General features: G+C 46.8%; 1 protein-coding gene across 1 annotated transcript; it reads left to right on the plus strand.

The window, feature by feature from the left end:
- Positions 1-12,744: 12,744 nt before the first annotated feature.
- PHOX2B (paired like homeobox 2B) lies at positions 12,745-16,305 on the plus strand. Its single transcript, XM_012532489.3, has 3 exons — positions 12,745-13,345; positions 14,196-14,383; positions 15,339-16,305. Exons 1-3 carry the CDS (start codon positions 13,105-13,107, stop codon positions 15,852-15,854), a joined length of 945 nt encoding a protein of 314 aa, XP_012387943.3. The 5' UTR covers positions 12,745-13,104; the 3' UTR covers positions 15,855-16,305.
- The last annotated feature ends 7,086 nt before the right edge of the window (positions 16,306-23,391 follow it).

Consider the following 23,391-nt stretch of genomic DNA (forward strand, 5'->3'; position numbering starts at 1 on the left):
TCCATCTTGTCCAAAATAATACCATGATAGGCCTGGACAAATGCCCTGCTGAAGTCCACATACATTATGTCCACTGCAATCGGCTGTTCTTGACATCCACTATCCCTGTCAGAGGAAATGAAGCAAATCCGACTCTTCTTCAAACACACCACGCACTTTGATGATTCCAGGGCTTTGCTCGTGTTCTTTTCTCTGTCCAGATTTTCTTCCGTTCCACCTCACCTGCCTGCCTATTTCCATTGCTCAGATATCACCTCCTTGCTGTAGCTTTATTCCTTAACTCTGGGCATAATTATTTCCCCAAAGCTCTTTATACACAGTACCATGTCCTAGTTGTCCAAACAACTAGGACAAGTTGTTTGTTTATGCCTATTCTCTTCTCTCTCATCTAGAATGAGCTATGTCTTATTTAATAAATGTATGATGACTTTAACTAGTCCCTGGTGTCTAGTGACCATCACTTCCTTTCCAAAATACTTGAATATCACTCATGCCAAAATCCAATCTAAGACCTGCAATGTGGTCTCTAAATACCAATTCCCACTAAAAAGAACCAGGGCTCCTTGGAGAAATGGTTGATTCCAGGTCTAGGCAAAAAGTATAAAAGAGGAGCCCGGGCCATCTTGTACCAGCTACAAGGATGCTATCAAAGACAATTAGTGTCCTGTCAAAAGAACTGAGAAGCCAAATGGAAGAGGCTTCCACTGGTCACAGTTTGGATAATTTGAGCATAAATAAGAATAAATATTGCAATAAAAGAAAAACATAAAGTATATTTAGACCCATGAGTACATAACACTGCAAAACAAAACACAAAAAATCCACTGATGGTCTTTGAAGGACACCAGGGAACAAACTCACTATTCTGAAAACTGGCACATAAAGAGAAAGATTTCAGCATTTTCCTTAACTTGTCATACCTTACCATATCTCAGATATCCAGTAATTGATAAGGGAAGGGTTTTTTTTCTCTTTATAGAAGTATTCTAGCTAATAAAATAACAAAAATGATATAATTAGAATATTACCATTTGCATACCCTAAACGAATAAAATCATTTAATCTAGGCAATGCTAATCAATAACTCCTAAAATCATTAGGTAAAAAGCTCATGGGGAACTTTATAATGGATAGTTCCAGCTGATGATACCCCAACCTTGCAGATCAAACCTGACATCGTAAAGAGAGAGATAAGGATACGGTGCAAGAGGAAGTACACAGCACCACCTGTGACGTATCCTCGTTGAAAAATCGAACCTGAACCTGATGAACCTAAATTCAACTCCCAGTTTACAGAAATAAAAAGGGTTAGGATTAAACAACGCCACAGGGAGGCTATCAGCCAAATCCAGAATGTGGGTAATTCCACAGCACCTATGACCCATTTTCCTTTAAAATAAATTGTGAGGAGGAAAAAAAGGGGAGGGGGGAGGACCTGAAGATGAGAAGAGACTTCGGAGATGTGAAAACAAATGCAATGGGCAGGACTTGATTGGATTCCGATTCAAACAAAACAACTCAAAAAATACTTTTTTGGTGACACCATCAGGAAAATGGAACACCAGATATTTGAAGATATTAAGAAATTATAGTTGATACTTTTGGTGTGATGATGGCACTGTGATGATTTATTTTTAGGGGAAAACATTCCTTATCTTTTAGGGATAATACTGAAATATTTAAGGAGGAAATCATATGATGTCATAGAAGTGGCTCAAAACCACCAAGTCAGGGAGACAGTGGGAGTCAGAATGGCAGGGTGGAGGCGGGGTGGGGATGGAGAGACAAGGTTGGCCATGAGTGGGTAATTGTTGTGTCTGGATAAAGGTTCATGATGCTTTCTTTATATTGTTCTCTTTCCTTCATATGTGGGAAATTTTCATAATACTTTAAAAATTCAATCTAGCATTTTATCTGAATTTGTTGTTGAGTTCATCAGTCTGTCATCTTCAGAACCCATGTTCTTTCCTTTTCTGAAAGTTTATGGATTTGCCAGAAGAGCAGTCTTTTCGTTTCTCTTTCATCCTTCACGATTCCACGGAAACCACCAACCATCGTTTGGTGATCTCACTGGTGCGTTCTCTCTGGCCCCTGGGACAGAGACCTTGCAGAAGGCATTAAAGTGGGCAGGACCCTTCACAATCACCAATGGGGCTCTGATCCCTGTCACTAGTGTTCACACTAATCCTTTCTATTCCGAAGCTTATTCTCTTTGACAGAAAAGACAATTAAAATTGGAGTTTTCTTTATAATTTGGTCTCAGCATTAAAATAAAACCAGTTCCAAGTAATGAATTTATCTTTTTTTATCATCTAGTTCTAAAGATAAGAAGAAGACCTCTTTGTCCATCATTAGATATTTATTTTTTTAATAAAGCTGGACTTTGGCATTTTGACTCTATTCTTACAGGTCTCTGTTATCCTTGGAATTTACCTATTTCTGCTTTCCCTCTTTTCCATAGAAAATAGCACAGTAAGAAGAGGGTGGGCAAAACTTTTTTTATGGATACTATACAATGCTGGTGAGTATTGGAAGGCAGATACTATCATATTCTGCTCTGCAAATAGAAACCAGTGCCACCTTCCTGGAAGGCAGTTTTGCAACATGTGTCCAAAGCTTTTTAAACAGTGTATACTCTTTGATCCAGGAATTCCGCTTTTAAGGTTTAATTCTAAGCAAGAATATCATGTGGATATGCACAGAGATTTAGCTAACAGGGTGTCCAGAGCCATGCTTTTAATATAGTTTAATAATTAGAAGCAAACTAAATGTCCAACAGAACAGAGTCGACTAAATAAACTATGGTTTATCATGCAGTGTAATACCACATAGCCATAAAAGTGTGTTAGAAGAATATTTCATGAAATGGGAAGATGTTCATGACACATGATTTAGGGGGGAAAGGAGATTACAAAGCAGTATGTAGAGAATGCTTCCCATTTTAAAAAAATTATGTTTACACATGGAACAAAAAGACTGAAAAGTTATACTAAAAAGTTAAAGTATTGATATTTATCACTTTTTAAGGAATACATTCCATAACATTTTCTATAATGGATACTAAGTACTTTGAAATAAGAAAAAAGTAATTTACAATAAAAATAGGAAGAGGGCACCCAGGGCCAGCTCTGACCACCATGCAGTGCTTCCTTTGTGGGGTGCAGTCTGCTCTGGCCTGACCATCCCCCAAGAACAGTCGTGAACCTCCCTTGAAGGGTTTTTGCTGTCCCCTCCTGGCGCGCAGAGAAGAGGGGGCAGAATCAATTACTCCCTCGGTTATAAGGGAGCTTCAGCAGCTGGTGCGAGGCTTCCTGCGCAATGGCTGCTAAATAAGGCGTCTGCCAGGAACACAGGCCTGGCCAAGGCAAGCCCGAGAAACCCCTTCTGGCTTCAGCTCAGTCTCCGGAAGGGCACGGTCTGGCTCCACCCTGGGGTTGTCTGGTGCTTTGTGGCTCACCTCTCAGCGGTTAGCACTGTTCATTCAAGAGGTTTCCCTGGGGTTTGGGTTAAAGCTGTTGGCCTCTGCTCTGTAGTCTCTTGTGTGACTCACTGTGCTGTTTTGTCCATTATTATGTCCCATTTCCCTGCTAGCAGCCTCCCTGCCTCTTCTTGAAAAAATCTCTCTTCCTCCTCTTTTCCCCCCAAGTCCAATCTCCAATGGTGAAGGTTTAACACAAGCAACAGAGTTAGCAGTGAGCTTGTGATTGTAACCCTCAACTCAGAATTCTCTAGGCAGTAGTTGAACTTACCCCAGCAAACAAGGGGGAGAGAGAGAAAGGAGAGAGAGAGAGAGAGAGAGAGAGAAATGTTGTGTGTTTAAAAAGAAAATTAATATTCTCCATTATATCTAACTGGGGAAATACTACAAACATGCATCACTGTAAGCACTTTATTGTCTTCTGGCTCCTGAGGTCTAGGACACGTGGTGCCTGTCCCTGAGTACTGGATTACATTTGCTTCTAAATTCTGAATCAGCTGAAATTCCCATTAAAATGCATGAAGCTGCAGCATATTACCGGCAAACTCCACAAACTTCCTAAATAAAACAAAGTAATATAAACAAACAATAGGATCTTTTGAAAACCCAGAAAGAAGAATATGTTTCAGAAGTTTCAGGATTCTCAAGCATTTTTATATGTATTTCAAGGCTCAGCAGTTTAAGTTAGTGAATGACTCCAGAGCTCCTGACACGGCTCTCACTTGGCTCCCTGGGCTGACTCAGATAGAAGATGGTGTTATGGACACGAATTCTGTGTATGCCAGAGGCAGCAAAGAGCCCTCAGCTGCCAGGAGCTAGGCAAGCTTTCCTTATGGGTGGAGGATATGGACACCTACTAGGTGCGACGGGAGTCACGCTGGGAGGCGCCACCTAAAAGAGCTACCTCCGCTTCTAGAATGCCTGTTATTCCACCATCCATGATTCTTTCCTCTGTGATACTTGGCTCTTGGCATCTTCATGTGAAAATACTCCCAGAAGGGAAATACACACAAAATCCTAACACCTTAATAAAAAGGATGAGGGATGCAGGACGATCACCCTCCTCTCTCCTGGTTTCCACGTCGTGCTCTTCCCTAAACTCCTTTGATTTCCCACTAAACACACTGCCCCTTGTGTTCTCTTTCAGAGAGAAATGCTCGAGGGGGAGGTTCTCAGGCAAAAGAACCAAACCAAACCAGAACAAAAACAGAATGTTAGGACTTAAAAGGACCACACAAATTCTTATCCCAATTCTTGAGGTAACTAAGGTCTTTCTCCGGATTGAGCAGTGACAGTCCAGCGTGCAGTCTCGACCCTGCAAACTCAGAGCCCGTGTTTTGCCACACTGCACCATGCATGGGGGTCTCCACCTTCAGCCCACTGACTCCCACCTCCACTCAGAAACCTGCAGACCTCGGGTTTGCTCCATCTCAAAAGTTAGCTTTTCAGACACTATCTGAACCACTTCTACTCTCAAGTGCTGATTTCCAGAATATAGTAGGTATTTGACAAATACGGGTTGAATGAATGAATGAATGAATGGTTGACAGTACCACGTGCTACCAAACCCAGAGAAGTAAGTGTGCTAATGAGGATCTCTAGGCCCAAGTTACAGAAGTGAAGATCTTGCTAGCAGATACGGGGGAGAGTTTTTGTTCTGAGGTGTCCTCTTGGACCCTCTGAGATCCTAGCACAGGGCAGAATAATGTCCTCTGCCTGCCCTAAGACTCCACTTCTGTGACCTCTCTTCAATTCCCTTACTTCTCTTTGTCCTACGTTGCTATTCTCTTGGCTTAGATACCCATCATTTCTTGCCTAGAGTAGGGCTACAGCCTCCTAATTTGTCTCCTGGCTCCCCTGCTCCCACATTCCCTCCCCCCCAAATCATACTTCACTGCATCCCCAGTCCTGCAGGACCTGATTCCAGTCTGTCTCTCCTATCTTCTCTCATCACGCCCTTCTTTGTGTGCCCCTCCCCCATCTCTCCTGTTCTAACAGAAAACTGAAGTGAAATATTTCTAGATTCCCAAACACTCCACGCTCTCTCTGGCTTTGGAGTCTGACCAGCCCTGATTCCTCTACCTGCAACTTCCTCTTGTTCCACACCACCACCATTTTCTTTGCTCCCCCCTATTCAACCTTTAGTAGGAGGATGAGTCACCTCCTAGGGGAGGATAGAGGATGCCGCCTCTTCCGGAATCCTTCTCTGATGCTCTAAGAAACTACATGTCCATTATGGGTCTTCTGGGACCTCTTCTGCAGGTCATCCTCACATCAGAACTCAGGCTGACAAAGCAGCCACATCTGGAGCTCTGTCAGCTACTATTAAACAGGGCAAAAGGGAGAGGGTAGAGACTTGGACACCAGCCCTTAAGGCTCACCTGGAAGTCACACTTTAAACTTCCATTCAGTCTTCATTGGTCAAAGTCACATGGCCATATCTAACTTCTAGGGGACAGGGAAGTCAAGTCCTACTGTGTGCCCAGAAATGGGGAGAACTGTAAGTATTTGTTCATCAGCGCTAGCAACTTAAACATGCAAGGAAGTTAAAGCCCAGCAAATCCCCAATGGATTTGGTGACCTTAATGAGAAATGTTTAATTTGTGTGAGGGTGGTGGAAGCCATATTACAGGAGGCTATGGAGCAATTGAGAAGTAAAGAAATAGAGACAATGAGAAGAGACAACTCCTTCAAGATGTTTGGAGGTCAAGGGGAGAAGGGAGATAAGTGGTGGGGTGGGGGAGTGTAGCCAAGGAAGAAAGTGGTGTTCATTGTTTGGTTATTAGTAGGAGTGTAGTTTTTTTTTTTTTTTTTTTTTTTTTCGGTATGCAGACCTCTCACTGTTGTGGCCTCTCCCGCTGCGGAGCACAGGCTCCGGGAAGCGCAGGCTCAGCGGCCATGGCTCACGGGCCCAGCCGCTCCGCGGCATGTGGGATCTTCCCAGACCGGGGCACGAACTCCTGTCCCCTGCATCGGCAGGCGGACTCTCAACCACTGCGCCACCAGGGAAGCCCCAGTAGGAGTGTAGTTTGAGCATGGTTAGATGACAACAGGATACATCCAGATGAGCATGAGAGTGTGAAGATCCATGAAAGGAAGAACTGGGTAAGGTCCTGAGCCAGTGGAAGACATTGGACTCCAAAGCACCGTGGAGGGATTGGCTTTGGAATAGGCTTTCCTCCTGCACGCAGCAGGGACAAGAAAGGAGCAAGTGGCTGCAGATGTCAACTGGTTACGGATTGGGAAGTAGAAAGTTGAGGGAATCTTGTCCAGCGGTTTCTGTTACCACTGTGAAATTCATTTATATAAAGCTATCATAATCTGTTCCACTTGGAGAAATTTAGGAGGTCATTATGGTGGGAGGAGGGATGCCCCTTTGTATCGCTGTGGTTTACTACTAGCACAATGGTTGGGAGGGTGTTGAACATTCTCTTTCTATACCATCCTCCTCTTCTAACTGAGCCTTATTTCAGGCATGGAGGTTTTAACTGCCAAATACAATCCTCTAAGCCCAGTAAGAAGTGGCTCATTCTTAGTTGTTGGCAGTAGGAGTTTTAACATAGCTATGAAATAAAAATCTGTTTCTGTCCAAACTCATCTCAAAATATTCTGTGCTATTATCCACCCAAGAGGCTTTGTCTTTACCTTCTTCCTGTCTTCAACCTGAAAATGATTTCTCAACCCCTACGATACTGACACAGGTCAAGACATTCTCAGCCGAGAAGGACGATCTTACCTGACTCTATTCTTTGGAGCATGAAAAGATGCCTTTAAGGTTTCAGGACCTGCTACGTTTGGACGTTGCTACTCCAGTTATTCTGGCAGCTGCTGGGCCAGAAACTCATGATCCTCTCTGCAAGTGCTCTTCTGCAAGCTTGGTCAGGGCTCGTGATTATTTTATTCCCTCCTTTTTCAAATAGATTTTTTGGGGGGGTTCAGAGAGGCCTCCCTGCTTAATTTAATTTTGTCTCTCCTTTCTTTGTTGCAAGCAGATGTCACTTTTACATCTGTGACTCCGATCAAATACCCCATGTCTCCTCCACCACCAGCCCAGCAGATGTTACTACTATTAGCTAAACTCCAGCAAAAAAGGTAACAGGCAGTCGCTTCTGCTAATCATAGCATGCGGGAGGTGTGGAGGAGAGGAGAGGAGCAGCGCTGGCCTCTTCCATGATGATGTCCTTTAAAGGATGGATACTGAGAATCTGTACCCCACCGCCTATTTAGAGAATAGCACTTACACATGGAGTGCCTCCGAAGTTCATTCAAATACAGAGACATCATCTATGACTTACTCACCAAGCTTTAACCCAAACTCACACAGCTCACCCAGGGCAAGTGCCTTTTAAAGTGACATGACCCTGAACACACAATATTTACATATGGGAGTAAAGCACCACTTTAATCATGCATAAATGCTGTGCATGATGTAAGACAAAACATAGAATTCATTTGTATACATACATGCTTTCTGGTGAATTCCTAAAAGATGGAAGTTTTCTGCCTGGTTGCCTTATTTTCTCCCATCTGATGTCCTGGAACATGCTCTATGATTCGTCCACCCTCTTCCACATGCATTATAAATATACAATAGAAAAGACGTTGTCCATACACCATCTAAATCGCAAAGCCAAGTACTTAGTATGCAACTCAAGGAGACTCTACCAACATCATTATCATCATCATCACCATCATCATCAACATCATAATCGTCATCATCATCACAGTACTGGTGGCTAACATTCACTGGATTCTTTCCAGGTGCCAAGCACTGTGTTAATCGCTTTGCATATGCTATTGTTTATTAGTTAATAATTGTCTCACGGTGCCAGAAATACAAAGAGTTTCTATTATGAAACATGTGTATTAAAATATGGAAAATATGTTAAAATTCTAAAATGCTAGGAGAATGTCTATATCAGTGGATCTTCACACTTGGGGATGCTGTGGCTGGTTTCCTTTTATGTTCTGGGGAAGTAAATCCTGTCTATGTTATTTTCTTAGTGCAGGTGAGTGGGAAAGACTGCTGCCTGCAGCAATCTTTTGGAGAAACCCAAGGACACATTTATTTTTTAATTCTCTGGTTGAGAGAACTGTTGGTTCTGAGTTGAGCCTCTGGTGGACAGTGGCTTTACTGTGCTGGGATAATTTGGACGCAGCATTAAATAAAGCAATCAAAAAGAAAATTCCTCTGAAACTCTCACTGGTATTTAATATTTTATTCATTCCCATGTTATTGTGCTTCGCCTGTGGTAAAACAGCCTCCAAGGAGTGAGGCATTAGGAGGCTGACAAGCGTTTTCCCATGAATTGCTACTACAATACAATGGCATTTTGTTTGCTGTTTTGTTTCCTTGTCTTCTAACATTCTTTCTGACTTTCAAGGAAAAAAAGAAGAAGAAAAAGAAACCCTCCTATGAATGGCAAAGAAAAGGAAAGAAAAGTTTCTTTTAAACTTTCAACCTTTTTCATTTGGTACTTGGTAGCATGTAAACATTTTTTTTCTCATGGTATATATGCTGGTAGTCTCTTCCCTTTTTTGTGCTCTAAATGGCCTCCCCCCCCCCCTTTTTACCACATAGCATTGCCTTTCCATTATTGATTCAGAAAATCAGCAGGGGAAAAAAAAATCAACCGTGTACACATATTAAGAAAGAGAAGTCACAGGAAGATAGATCAAACCATCCATCTATCCATGTGGCCATTTATCTATCAATCCATCTCGCTACCCACCGCCTCTATTAAAATAAATAGCGGGCACTGTACACATTGCTGGTTGGCTGAAGTTGTGATCTGGACAAAAGGTCTGTTTGGGAAAAGGATGCTGACGCTCTAATTCTATTTGTGCCGGTTGAAAATCAGGAGGGGTTTTTCTACACTTCACTTTTATTAGATTATTTCTTATAGATGGTTTCTTTTTTCCTCCCAGACGCGTGGTGGAGGCTGCTGAAGCAGTTGGTCTATAGTTGGAATAATTAAATTAACCATTTGGTACAACTTTTAGGGGAGAGCTCGCGTGTAGAAAGCACAACTCGGAACAAAACAGGGCGCTGGGGCTGGGGCTCCGGCCTGGCCCAGCCCCTCACGCCTTTCATCTTCGGGTCAGAATCAGGATCACGGGGCACAAAAGACCCGCACAGGGGACGATGGGCCAGGGATGATGGGGGGGTGGGGCGAAGAGAGGGACAGTAACACGGAACAAACTAAACCTACAAGGCCTACAAAGGCGAAAATGAAGTCAAGCGCATTCGTTCATCGGACCGTGCGGTGCCGGTGCCGAAAGGTCTCCTGGTACAAAGAGAAGGAGGCGCACAGCATCCTGAGCCAGAGAGACCAGGCACCAGGGGGCGCCTGCAGACAGGCCGGGGCCGGGCCCGGCACCTGGGAGAGGGTGGGCGCGGTGGGTCGGAGGAGGCTGAGATTCGAGGCCGGTGGGAGCCTCGGACCGCAGGGCGGGGAGAGACCCGGCGCCGGGCGGGCCCGGGGGCAGCGGAGAGCGCGAGCCGGTGCCCTGCACTGGCAGCTGCTGGGCCTGCCCCTCGGCGGCTCCCCCGGGCGCCCCCGCGGCCTCGCACTTCCCTCGCCCTCGCCCCTTGGCGGGCTCCTTCCCCCGGTCCTCGTCTTCTCTGGGAGTCACCCTCCGACGCCTCTTCAACACCCAGCTCCCCTGAGCTGCACACCTCACTCCCCACGCCAACCTCCCCTGCGCACAGGAACTGCCTCCAGGCACCGACTAAACCCCAAAGTTCTACATCTTCACCGAAGACTCATCCTCAAAAGAGGCCGAAATAAACCCCGCTCCTCCCAGCTCCCCGCACACTCCAGGTTCGCGGTTCGCCTCCGCCCCAGTGGGGTCTGGGGACTGTCTGCAAATTAGGACCCGAAGGGGGATTGGCCGGCACTCATTTCGGGTGTAGGGCCGGGCCCGGGCGCGGTGCCGCGGCGCGGGGCGCGTGCGCTCTATATCCAGTTGAGACACAGCCCCGGGTGCGCCCAGGCGCGGGCGCCAAGAGCCGTGTGAGCCTGGTTATTGGCAAGCGTGGGCCTTGGAGCCAAAACGCATCCCCTCCAGGACACCTCATGTCTTTCTCTTCTCCACAGAAGCGCGTAAACCCCATATAAGCGGGAGGAGCGGGCTAGCGGGGTGCCACGCAGGCCTGTGCTCCCAGCATCCACATCCCCCGAGTGTGCGCCTGGGGCGGCGGTGTCGCGTTGGGAGAGCCAGGAAGCTCCCCTGAAAAGTCCAAGAGAAACCTGGACAATTGCAGCCTTGTGCTTGACAACCTATCCCCCACCTCCCAGGGCGGGGGGCGGGGGGGGTAAGTCAGGGTGGGGAAAGTCTATGTGCAGCGTCCGAAGGGGCACAGCCGCCTCCCGATCCAAAGGCAGATTCATATTCATGAGAGCGGGATAAATAAAGACAAATCCCCACAGTAATAACACTTGGATTCGCATCCGTCTTTGCTGGCCTTTAGGTTTAGGGGACTGAAGACAGATGTTTGCATCTCTTTTCTCCTCTTGTCTGGTGACCATAAAGAAGAACCATTTAGAGCGCTGCAATTTGTTTCCCGCCGCAGTACAACCTTGTACACATTTATTTTCATTTCACCCCGTGCACAAAAAAGTGCACAGTGGTCACCAAGGGCCCTTCTTTATCAAATACGCATTGTACAACATACAACTGCAATAAAACTATCAGCCCTCCCCATAAAACTATCACCAAGCTCCTCGGCGGGTCCCACCGCCTGCACTCCTGACTTCAGTGCTTCCTCATGTCCAGAGGACGAGCCATCACCTGAAATCAGCCTGAAACTCACCCAGCGGAGAAGCACGAGGTTGGGGGGCCGCTGTCCCTCTTTAATCCATTACGGCGTCCGCTGCAGTTTAGTGCGCAATAAAACACGGTGGCAGTGGAGAGCGGGCGCCCATCCACTCCCCGGCACTAGCATCGAATTAAACCACTTAGTTTGGCAAACACTGAACGCCTAAATGCCCCTATAAAGACTTTATGAGTTTGTTACTTTAATTACTGACTTGTTACAGAGCACATAAAGGGGGTAATGAATGCAATAAAACTAATTATGTGCACATTTAATTCATATAAAATATCCAGGGTTTGTTTACACCACACGGCGATTCAACTCAGCATTCCTCCTCTTGTCCACCGAGAGGAAGGATTTAATGAAATAGTTTCCCTTATTCTGCTACAGCCTAACGAACCAAATGAAAATTACCCTCCGCTTAAATCATGGGGCCACCGAGGTCCACAAATCACCGCTCGTTTCTTTGTCTGTGCCTCGCTGCCAGCACCCAAGAGCCTGGGGTGTTGGACAAGAAAAGTCCCCGACCTGGAGCCTGGGCATTTAAAGAGCAAGGATTTCGTTCACTGCAGTCAGCAAACCTAAAGGGCAAGCAGACAGCAATCCTCTTTCGAAGGTTCGGGTCTTTGGAGAATTGTGGGTACCTGAAAAACTGGAGGCGGAAAAAAAAAAAAAAGAAAAAGAAAGGAGAGCACCCGAGAGGAATGGAAGAGGAGGCACATTTGGGGACACTTCATGCCCGCTTGCCGGTTAAACAGAGTAATTAAAAGCAACAACCACACAAACCAACAAAATGCAAACCTCACGCTAATGGAGAAAGACCCAGAACTGAGCGCAAAGAAGCCATTGGTTGAGAGTCCAGATGTTTTATATTCAAGAGCTTTACCTGGATGTTCTTTTATTTTTTAAATGGCTGGGTAAGCGGAGTCTCTAGAAAAGCACATTAAGGCAAGACAAGAAATGCAATTTATAAGATGCTTTTTTTAAAAAAAAAACAACCCTCTACCAGGTGTATTTTAAAGAAATCCACTTATCGTTCACATACTTGGCCCACTTACTCTATGTTACAGGGCGCCTGAGTCTTGCCAATGTCCTAGTGCTTTATAACATTTCATGCACTTCAGGGGGTAGGCTTGTTGTTAAATTGAGCGTGTAACGCTCTTACAAAACAGGTTTTCTATGACATCAAGGTTTGTTCTCCCTAACTGAGAAAAAGAGAGAGAGAGAGAGAGAGAGAGAGAGAGAGAGAAGAAGGGGGAAAACACACACACTATCTCAATTTATGCCTAAGGTATATGATCAGTTAAAAAGGCTTAAAAGCTCAGGGAAATTGGATCAGGGAGAATCGTCACCCAACTTTCATTATTTCCAAGTAGTGTGATTGAATTAAAGGGCAGGGAGCTGGTTAGAAGGGAGGATCAGGGGCTCAGTGCGTAATGGTGTGGTATTAAATTCTAATTAGAGATGCAGGAATCAATGATAGGGAGGTTGGACAGCTCAGTTCCCCAGTGCCAGCCCAATAGACGGATGAGTTATTGTCATGTAAAAAGCGCCAGCAATAAGACCAACCGCTTTGCTATTGTCCAAGTGGAAAGAGCCAAGTTTATTATGAGGACTATATGCTCTAGAGACCTCAGACAAGGCATCTCATAGGAGGCTTTTTCATAAAACTAGGCTCTGCTGGTAGTAAGGAGGCCAGTTTGGAGGCAGGCGTTGAGCTGTGCACATCTCCCCACTCCAGCCACCTTCTCCATCCTCATCTTTTATTTCCTTTTTCCACTTGGCTGAGCCATCCAGAGCCTTTTCAATGTATAAAATGGAATATTCTTACCTCAATTCCTCTGCCTACGAGTCCTGTATGGCCGGGATGGACACCTCGAGCCTGGCTTCAGCCTATGCTGACTTCAGTTCCTGCAGCCAGGCCAGTGGCTTCCAGTATAACCCGATAAGGACCACTTTTGGGGCCACGTCCGGCTGCCCGTCCCTCACGCCAGGATCCTGCAGCCTCGGCACCCTCAGGGACCACCAGAGCAGTCCGTACGCCGCAGGTAAGGACCGCCAGCTTTCTCAGCTGAGGAAGCCGCCTTTCCGCTCGTATATAGGAAGCCTTGATTGCATTTGAAAATGGAAATGTGTTTAGTATTTACCAAACGAAATTTGCTTACACAAATGAAAGAATTTATCACGTTAGAAGCGATTGCAGGGAGGGGTAATTCACTTACAGGGTTACACTATCCTAGTCACACCCGAACCGCCAACAAAATTATCTTAAGCTGCCAAAATGATAGGCATAATTTATTTACTTTGCGATGAGACGTAAAGCTTAGAAAATAATTAAATAACAAAGAGTAAAGCTCATTACTGGCAGTGTCTCTTTTTTTAAGATCCGACAGCGGCTCACACCTCTTTGGCGGTCATTTTTCTGATTCTTTCTTTCTTTTCTTTTCTTTTCTTTTTGCAGCGCTATCCCCCAACTTTTGGGCCGGGTCAACTTTTGAGAAATAAAAAGTTTCAACTGTGGGAGGGTTTGGTAACTTCATCCCTGGCTTCCTGATATTCCGACTGAGGTTTTCGGAACCTTTTCCTCTCTCGTTCTTCCTCATCAAAGCATTCCCGTGTCCCCGGCCTTCAGCCGTCTCCAGCGCGCTATTTCAACCCATCCAAAGGCGCTTGTGCCCGGAGGGACCCCACCACAGCCCGAAGTCTGCGCCCCTGTTTCCGTGTATAGCTAATTTGCTCGGGTTTTTCTCGCCAGCTCCTCTCGGCCACTCTCCCGCGCCGGTGTCGGCGGCGGCGGCTCCAGCACCACCTGACCTCTGGAGTCCCCACATTCCGGCTCTGCGGCTCGCGCGCTCCAGACCATTTTGCTCATACTCTGTCCCCTCTGTTGTCTTCCAGTTCCTTACAAGCTCTTCACGGATCACGGCGGCCTCAACGAGAAGCGCAAGCAGCGGCGCATCCGCACCACTTTCACTAGTGCGCAGCTGAAAGAGCTGGAGAGGGTCTTCGCGGAGACGCACTACCCCGACATCTACACCCGGGAGGAGCTGGCCCTGAAGATCGACCTCACCGAGGCGCGAGTCCAGGTACGCGCGCCCGGAAGCCGATCCGGCTTTGCAGCATCGCGCGGGGCAGGGGTGCAGTGCGGGTGATTCTACTGAAGGTCCGAGCTCTCCGGCCTCTCCTGAGAGGCCAGGTCCGGAGGAGCCGTGCGCGCGAGGAAGGGTTAGGGAGCGCGTTCTTGGCTATAAATTCGCAGCTGCAAAGTGCTCCCACCCCAGCTAGCGCCGCAGAGGCATTCAGGGGCCATGGGAGAGCCATTTCGGGGACAGGGAGTGCCCTGGGGGAGGAGTGCAGACTTTGCCTCCGTAGTATAAGTAGTTTTGCCAAATCCCTCCTAACTCAAGAGCTTTTAACTCGGAGCTAATGGCGTAGAGGTACAGGTGCACTTTCCCGGGAACTGTGACTTGCAGCAGATTTGCAAAGGGTCTGGGATTCTATGTAGGTCAAGATCCGCGCGGTACTCTAACCTTTTAGGGACACAGGTGCGCTCAAGAGCTGGCCGTGACGGCTCTGCCCGTGAGCCCCCCAATGGAGGGGCGGTACGCACCAACGGTAGCTCTTCCAGGCCCAAAGGCCAAGATGGGCAGTAGGTCCCAAGCCCAGAGCCCCCCCCTCCCCACGCCTTCTGTCTACCACTCAGAGTTTAACTTGAGACCTGAGGCCTAGAGGCGACGGCGAGTTTGGAGTGGCTCAGGAAGTAGACTGAGCAAAGGTCCGTCCAAATAAGGGCTTCCATTTTAGGGCCTTTCTGGGAGCTGCAGCCTTTTCACCTCTCCTGCAATACACCATTTCCGGGACATGCTCAAGTCGCCCTAAGAAAGTTTCTCAAAAGATGCACCAGCCACAGGCGCGGGAGTATCCGCGGCGCGTGGAGTTTAAAACAAGCTGAAATGGAACGTGGGCCGCTCTAACCGCTTTTCTTTCCCGTTTGCTTCTTTCTCTTGCTGCTTCGCCGCCTCTCTTCTCCTCTCGGGCCAGGTGTGGTTCCAGAACCGCCGCGCCAAGTTCCGCAAGCAGGAGCGCGCGGCCGCGGCGGCAGCGGCCGCGGCCAAGAACGGCTCTTCGGGAAAGAAGTCCGACTCCTCCCGGGACGACGAGAGCAAAGAGGCCAAGAGCACCGATCCGGACAGCACTGGGGGCCCGGGCCCCAACCCCAACCCCACTCCCAGCTGCGGGGCGACTGGCGGCGGCGGCGGCGGCGGGCCCAGCCCCGCAGGAGCCCCGGGGGCGGCGGGGCCGGGGGGGCCGGGAGGCGAACCCGGCAAGAGCGGCGCTGCGGCGGCGGCGGCGGCGGCAGCGGCGGCAGCGGCGGCGGCGGCGGCGGCGGCCGGAGGCCTGGCTGCGGCCGGGGGCCCTGGACAAGGCTGGGCTCCCGGCCCCGGGCCCATCACCTCCATTCCGGATTCGCTCGGGGGCCCGTTCGCCAGCGTCCTATCTTCGCTCCAAAGACCCAACGGTGCCAAAGCCGCCTTAGTGAAGAGCAGTATGTTCTGATCTGGGATCCTGCGGCGGCGGCGGCGGCGGCAGCGGGCGAGCCGGGGCCTGGCGGGCGAGTGGGCGAGCGGGTAGGCCCAAGGCTGTTGTCGCTGCTGCCGTGGCTTTTTCCTTGAGAGCCTAAAGTAATCGCGATAAGAATGAAGAGAAAACGGCGTCGCCTCCATTTCAACCCCACTCCTACCCCCTTCCTTAACCCCAAACCAAACCAAACTAAACAACACACCTCCCTGGCTTCGCACCTGCCTCAGGGCCGCGCAGACGGGCCAGGGCTCCGCTTGCCGCCGGGGAGGTGTGAGCGGCGCGGCCTGGACTCGGGGGGAATCTCAGGGGGCTGTGTCTGCGTGTCGGTGTATGTCTGTCTCGGGGAATGTGTGTCTGTGGCCCGAGAAGGGTGACGGGGAGAGAGGGGTGGGAGGCCACAACCAACTCAGTGACTTGCTTAGAAAAAGAAAAAAGTAATCAAAACTCCCCCAAATTAAAAAAAAAAAGGAAGTAACAATTTTTTTAAAAACCGAAAGTTTTTAAAATCTAAGAAAAAAAATAAAAGTAAGGGGGGGAAGAGGGAAGCTGCGGCTGGCACTGTCTGAGGGATCCATGTTGCGAATCCCTAAATTCATCCGCGCCCCCACCCCACCTCCACCCCGGACAGCACAGACTCCCTTGGGGCTCCTCTTCAGGGAGAGTAGGAAGGCCTTCCAGACGCCCCGCTTCCCCTCTTGTCCTTGGATTCGGGCCGCTGCGGCGACGATTCGTGCAGATGGTCCCCGCGGCCAAGGTGACTTCCTCGCGCCCGCTTGCCAGCCCCACCTCGTCGAACAGCATCCCGCCATCTGCTCATCCGAACCGCGCACAGTTGCAGCTCGCAACCTGAATCTGTGCAGCCACTCGGCCCTGAAAGATGCCCTATACATGAAATGCCTTTTCATCCTCAAACTCTGCAAACGATGTCACATAACTCGCAACTCTTCCCTTTTTTTCTCTCCTGACACCCCAACCGGCATTTTCTTCCACCAGCTTTTACTGAACTTTTTGGCACTGCTTTGGATTGGAGTCAATTGCAGTCCACGCAAATGGCTGCAGAGAAATCTACCCAGCAAGGAAAAGAGGCGCACACAAGTTTGCAGAAGTGTCTCTGCATTTCTGTTTGATCCGAAATGGACGCACATCCTGTATGGTGGATGGACTGTATATTGATGATTCCATTCTTCTCGCAGTTTAGACATCTCTGTTGGGATTTTTTGTTTATTTGTTTTTTATTTTAAAAGGCACAAACTATAGATATTAGTTGAAAGTTGAGGCTTTAACTTTTTTGGTGTCTTTCTACAACTGTGTTCTGTGACTCAATTGTATCGTGTTAATATCAGTACAGACCGTCTCCTCTACGTGACTGTATAATGTTTTTCTCTTCTTGTAGTCTCTATGGTGTGTCTTTATGGAATAATAAGGTTCTCACGGGTTCAATTCCTTTGTGTTTAGAGAGACCACGGTTCAGACAATGGTATATATTTTTGTTATCAGGTGCATGTCTGTCTGATTTCTTTTTTATTTTTTCCTTCTTGTTGGACTATGTTTGTGAACATAAGCGTCATAAGTTATGTTTCAGATTTTCGAATTTATTTATATGTGTTAAATGAATGCTTCTATTTAAAAGGGAAATATTTCTACATGTGCATATAGTTTTCCAAGAGTGTACCATTAACTTGATTGTTGATAATAAAAACAAAAAGCAAGTCTAGCAACTGAACTATTCCGACTTTTTCTTGACTCATTTTTGCTTGACTTTTTAAAAAAAGTTAATTTAAAAACGATAACGGAGGACAGAGGAAATTGTACAGGATATCTAGAAGCCGCTGCGGCTCTGGAAACCTAGGTGGGTTGGGGAATCTAAGTTCATGCGGCTAAATCCAGCCAATATAAAATTTAGTGCTTGGGACAGCAGGCGGGATTCTTCTGGTCCATTTTTATTTCTTTCCCAGTCACAGAGCACAAAAGAAGACGAGGGCGTTGATAAAAGTGCTCAGATCCGTGCCTAGGCTGCGGCTCCGGCTCCGAGGACTCGGTAACCGAGGAAGCAGGGTTAGGCAGCCTTCTAATTCCCAGCTTTGACAAGCACTCGAAAGTGCAGCGTGCAGGCGCCTTCAGGACCGATGGCGTCCGGGGAGGGCCAGGCGGTCCAGCCTCCTTAAGCCCCCAAAACTGCTGGCACCCAGAGACACCAGGGTGGGTGGGTGTGGTCTTTGCGTGGACGGGTGCATCTGGAAGGCACCAGCCGGAGAGCAGCTCTGCCATGTTGGTATGTTTGGAGAAATAACATCTACAACAACTGGAATTAGCGAGCACTTGCCTGTACTAGGTTGTGTTCTCCATACATTATCTCATCTACCCCTCAAAACAACCTCAGGAAGCAGGTGCAATTCCTATCCCTATTTTCTTTTAAACAGATGAGGAAGCGGAGGCAACAGAGAGGTTAACTTGCCCAAGAGGTTCTTGTGTATGAGGGATGGGGCCAGTCTTTGAGCCCAAGAAATCTGATTCCAGAGCCTGCCCTTTAACTATACCTGTGGTTCCCAAAGTGTGGTCCCTGGACCAGCGGCCTCAGCATCACCTGGGAACTTGTTAGACCCACGAATTCTTAGACCCCATCTGAGACCTACTGAATCAGAAACTCTGGGAGTGAGGCCCAGCCATCTGTGTTTCACAAGCCCTATAGAGGATATGAGACCCACTGAACTACACTATAATAAACACAAATGGGAAGGTTCCAGCATTGGAACTGCATTGGGAACAGGTGTGTTTGTGCATGGTGGGGATGGGAGCAGTTCTGGAAGCTTCAGTGACACCCTTTGGGAAGGAAGGAATCATCACCACAGACCCAAGATGGAATTCTGCCTCTTCCTTGGACTGTTGGGCTGGGTCAACTTCTTCAAGCAGTTGCCCGTGTGGACTTTTGGTACTTACCTTGGTACCTTTCTGGTTGGGCTCTATCAATGGAGGAGCCAGCTTCCCTCATTTGAGTGGAGGCCACAGTCTGCCAACTCTGGTCTAAGGATTAGCAGCTGATCTGGTTTGAATTTATCAGAGCTTCTCACTTTAAAAATCCAAATATAGTGTGCATCAGATTAGGCAGGGTTCACCAAAAAATTTGAAACCTTTGGGTCTTATCAAACTTCCAATCGTTTTTCTAAAAAGCTTTTAAATAGTCTTTAAAAAATCTGTCTCTAAATGGCCTTCAGTAAATTCTCCAAGACAGCATTCCATAAACAATGGCATTAATTGTGCTGGTCTAAAATGCCAGCAATTTCCAGATCCCTGAGACCCGTCTTCAGTTGTAAATATAACTTAGAAGGTCTGGAAGAGGCAAAAAGAAGGGCAGGAACCTATTGACAAAAAGGGCATTCAAGGCCCAGGTAACCCAGTCCTGGGCTTGGCTGGAGGAAAATTAGCCTTCCTCTAGGCATTGAGGGCCGCCAGGTAAGCCTCTGTGAGCTGCTATCAGGACAGTGGGATGGGCATTCTGGAGAAGGCAAGACCAGGAGAGAGAAAGAAAACAATAAGGAGAGAGAGGGAAGAAGAGAGATGGAGAAAGAAGAGGAAAAACAAATAGCCAACGAAGAGTTTTTGGAAACCCCAGGGAGGGCCCTAGAAATCCTTTCAGATTTGGCTAAATTCGATAAGCTTCCCCAAATTCCCTTCTCCTGGCCGTGACCTGCTTTGAGCAACTTATCTCCAGGACAAGGGAAACTTCGGAATATGGTGAGGAAAACATGCTTCCCTCTCTTCACCCCCCCTCCCCACCAGCTTCCCAGAAGACTGTATTTTAAATATCTGGAAGAATCCAGCTCTAGTATTTCAAATATCAACTTCTTTTTACTTTGGGTCACCTCTGCCTCTGGTCAAAAAGCAAACTGTCGGGAGGCAAGCTTATGATCAAATGCAGAATAATGCTCCTGAAATATGATGGAATCTAGTGGCAGGACACTATGTCTCTTGTGTTGTGTCATTTCCTTGGAGCCCTGCACAGTGTGAACAAGCTCACTTTCACTTTTCCTCTCCTAAGGAATTTGCATTTTGGCTCATCAAGGCATCCCTTTTCCTGGCAACTCCGGGACCACATGTGACTTCACAAAACCTGCATGAGTTACTGCCAGACAGCCCTCTCTAGGCCAAGTCTCCTTCACCATGGCCGAGTACAGGGAACCAGAGAGTGGTTTCAGAGGGGAGCCCATAACCCAGCAAACAGTAGCTGTCTGCTACTCACCTCATGTCCTTAGAAAGACAGCCTCTGACTAGATAGAGATGGCCCTCAATCCAGGGAAAGGAACTCTGTGACCTTGGACAGCAAATAATTAATCCCTCTGAGCCTGATTCATTAACCATGAATGTGAATAATAGTACAGACTTGTGAGGTTGTTGGGGGGATTACATAAGATGTCCAGTAAGTACCTGGCAGAGCAGGGAGTTTTCAGCAAATGTCAAATATTATTTTTAACATTATTTTATTATGTAACTCCTGGATTCTGTCTTAATCTCCCTAGCTCAAGCCTCAGAAGATTAAAAAGATCCCTCAGTTGTCACTTATGTCAATGGCCCAGGAACACAGTGTGAGAGAATATGCAAAGTGGAATTGGAGAACTTTGCTGAGGGTGACAGTTAACAGCCTAGAATCAGCCAAAGGCTGACAAGTAATAACTACTAATATTTATTGAGTGCTTATTATATGCCAGGCACTTTTAAGCTGACAAGCTTTAAAGCATTCAATCCTCACAACTACCCTGCTGGAAAAGTGCTATTCCCACTTTTTTTTTTCCTTAGGAGGAAACTGAGGCATAGAGGGGTAAGGTAACATGCCCAGGTCACACAGCTGGTAGTAATGCAGCAGGGATCCAACCCCAATTGGTTTGTCTCCCAAGCCCATGCACCTTAACAACTGTTCTTTACAGTCTCTGCAAAGGGATGAATTCATTTTAGCCCATGAGGTCCTATACTGCCAGACCTGGGAAGAGATCTCCCCTTGCAAAAAGGACTCTGAAAGGTAGGTGAGAGTTAGAAAGGGTGTCAGAAAGAGCAGGACTGGGATGGGAATCCCAACCAGATTCAGAATGAAGTCCAGGGCCTGAAAGGGGGGGCTTTGGGATCCCCACAAGGAGGGAGAATGTTTTCTGCAAGGCAACACATCTACGGTTCATAGTCTCTCTCTGGTAAGTGAACAAGGCAAGGAGTGGCCGGAGGCATGGCACATGAAAGGGGAAAGAACAGTTAACGCTGATGAACCGTGGAGTGTTGGTAGGTAGACAGGAATGGATGTCAGGAATAGATGTCAGCCTCTAGGCTCATTTATCACCACCATGACAGAAAAACCAAATGGCGCAAATGACAAAGCCCACCTGAATCCTTCATTGTTCAGCCTTAATTTCAGAGTGGCCGCTCACAACTCTCTGTAGACAATAAAACCAAATGCCTTCACTCACTAGTACTTCCATATTGGAAAGCCAAGTACAGAGGTCAGACCAATAGGCAGGTTATCTGAAGATGGTCCATGACTATGTCCCCATCACCACAGTAGACATCTTGGGTAGTGCTAGACTTGGCTTAACTCAGGAGTTCTTAACCTTGGGTTCATGGATTGAATTCAAGGAGGAGAGAAAAAAATACATATATATATATTTTTTCACTAATCTCTACCTGAAATTTGGCATTTTTTCAATGATGAATGTAGGCAACGAAGCCACAGTAGTAGTATTAGTACCTATGACTGTCACCAGTGAAATCACAGATACTTTCATTTCATGTTAGAGGTTTTGAAATTATCTCAATAGGTCATCTGTATTCATCATTAATTTGAAATTATGGTAATTACTAAACCAGCTACTAGATCTTGTAACTTAATACATTAATAAAGACGCACATACATGATTACGGCACCAATTTGTTTTAAAACGTTTTTCATAATTTTATTTTAATTGGCTTCTTTTGTAATCCTATGCATTTTATTTTTTTACGTTTAAAAACGTTATCTTGAGAGGGGTTCATGGGCATCACAGGCTGCCAAGGGTTCTGTGGTGCGTGCACACGTGTGGTCGCATGCGCGTGCACACACACACACACACACACACACACAAGCTAGGAGCTCCTGGCTAATTGATGAGAGCAGGGTATTCCACCCCACTGCAAAGCTCTGACTTTAAGAATCTCTCATCAAGACCAGAGCATGTAATCATTTTACTCTACAGGTGGAAGAAATATTAGTCAAGTCCTATAACATGCTCCTTTAAAGGACAAAATAAAATAAAACAAGCCCCCAAAGCTGGACAAAGAAAATTCCAGGATTTTAAAGACCACTGCTGCGTGGAGGTGACAGACAACACAGGAGAGCAGGAGGTGATTAAAAGGTTTCAACAGGATTTGAACATCCTCATCATATTTGTTGAGTATCTGCATGGGCCGGGCACTGTGCTGGGTGCACCACGGAGCAGCCCCTACGATGAAGGTGGTGCTTTCCTTCTATTACACTACTGAAATCCAAAGCCATTGAGTCACATGTCCAAGTCACACCACTAATAATGGTAGAGCCAGAATGCAACCCACAGCCCTGAGTCTTAGCCAATAGGCTAAAAAGCTTAAAAAAAATGAGAAAAGGAATTCTTCATCTTCTGGGCTGTCACTCACTTTATCTTTTGTCTGAACCTGAAGCTATTTAGTTTGTTAAAATACCCCGAGGCCAAGTGATTGAACAACGATGTTACTTTAGCCTTGCATTTGATGTCAAAGACCTCCCTCTGGGGAGAGTCAGACATCAAGGGGGAAATAAAGTCTTCTTACCTGGACATAATTTCATTAGGGAACCAAGTGGATGACTGTTTGCTATTTGCTATCCAATGATTTAAGGGGCGATTTTCAGAACAGGAAGAGTCTGAGTGTAAAATTTAATTTCTTTAAGGCCCTAGAGGCATGGCTACCTCGGACAAAAGTGAAGTGTAAACCTGCTTTGTCTGAGGCATAAGATATTGTGCTTTTGGAGTATTTACTATGTGTTAGGTACTTGGCTAACTGTTTAGCATTTGTTATGCATTATGACCTTTCAAAATTCCTAAGGTAGATAATATTGTTCTCATTTTTAAAAATCCAAGTAACAGAGAGGCCGAGCAAATTGCTTAAGACCCCAGAGCTGGTAAGTGCAAGAGCTGAGCTCCAAATCAATGTTCCTTTGATTCCAAAGCCCTGATCAATCTCCGAGAGGTCCCAGAGTCCAGAGGAATCACTGAGGCAATAGCCTAGAACCCAGCACTGCCCTTAGCCTGCCTGCTGACACCTTAAGCCAATGTTAAAAAGGATAGAGAGCGTTATGAAAATGTTCTGGAATTTATAGTGATGATGGCTATACAACTTTGTGAATATACTAAAACCCACCTAATTGTACACGTTATAAGAGTGAATTTTATGTTATGTGAATCATATCTCGAGTTTTTAATTGAACAAATTTGACATGTAATGTATAAATCTAAGGTGTATAGCTGTGTTACTTTGATACATTTAT

The sequence above is a fragment of the Orcinus orca genome, chromosome 4 (assembly GCF_937001465.1).
Source record: "Orcinus orca chromosome 4, mOrcOrc1.1, whole genome shotgun sequence".
Lineage (NCBI taxonomy): Eukaryota > Metazoa > Chordata > Mammalia > Artiodactyla > Delphinidae > Orcinus > Orcinus orca.

Coding starts and splice junctions, on each gene's coding strand:
- PHOX2B (XM_012532489.3), top strand. CDS start 13,105: ATGTATAAAATGGAATATTCTTACCTCAATTCCTCTGCCTACGAGTCC. Junction 13,346..14,195: donor GAGCAGTCCGTACGCCGCAG/GTAAGGACCGCC, acceptor GTTGTCTTCCAG/TTCCTTACAAGCTCTTCACG. Junction 14,384..15,338: donor TCACCGAGGCGCGAGTCCAG/GTACGCGCGCCC, acceptor CTCTCGGGCCAG/GTGTGGTTCCAGAACCGCCG.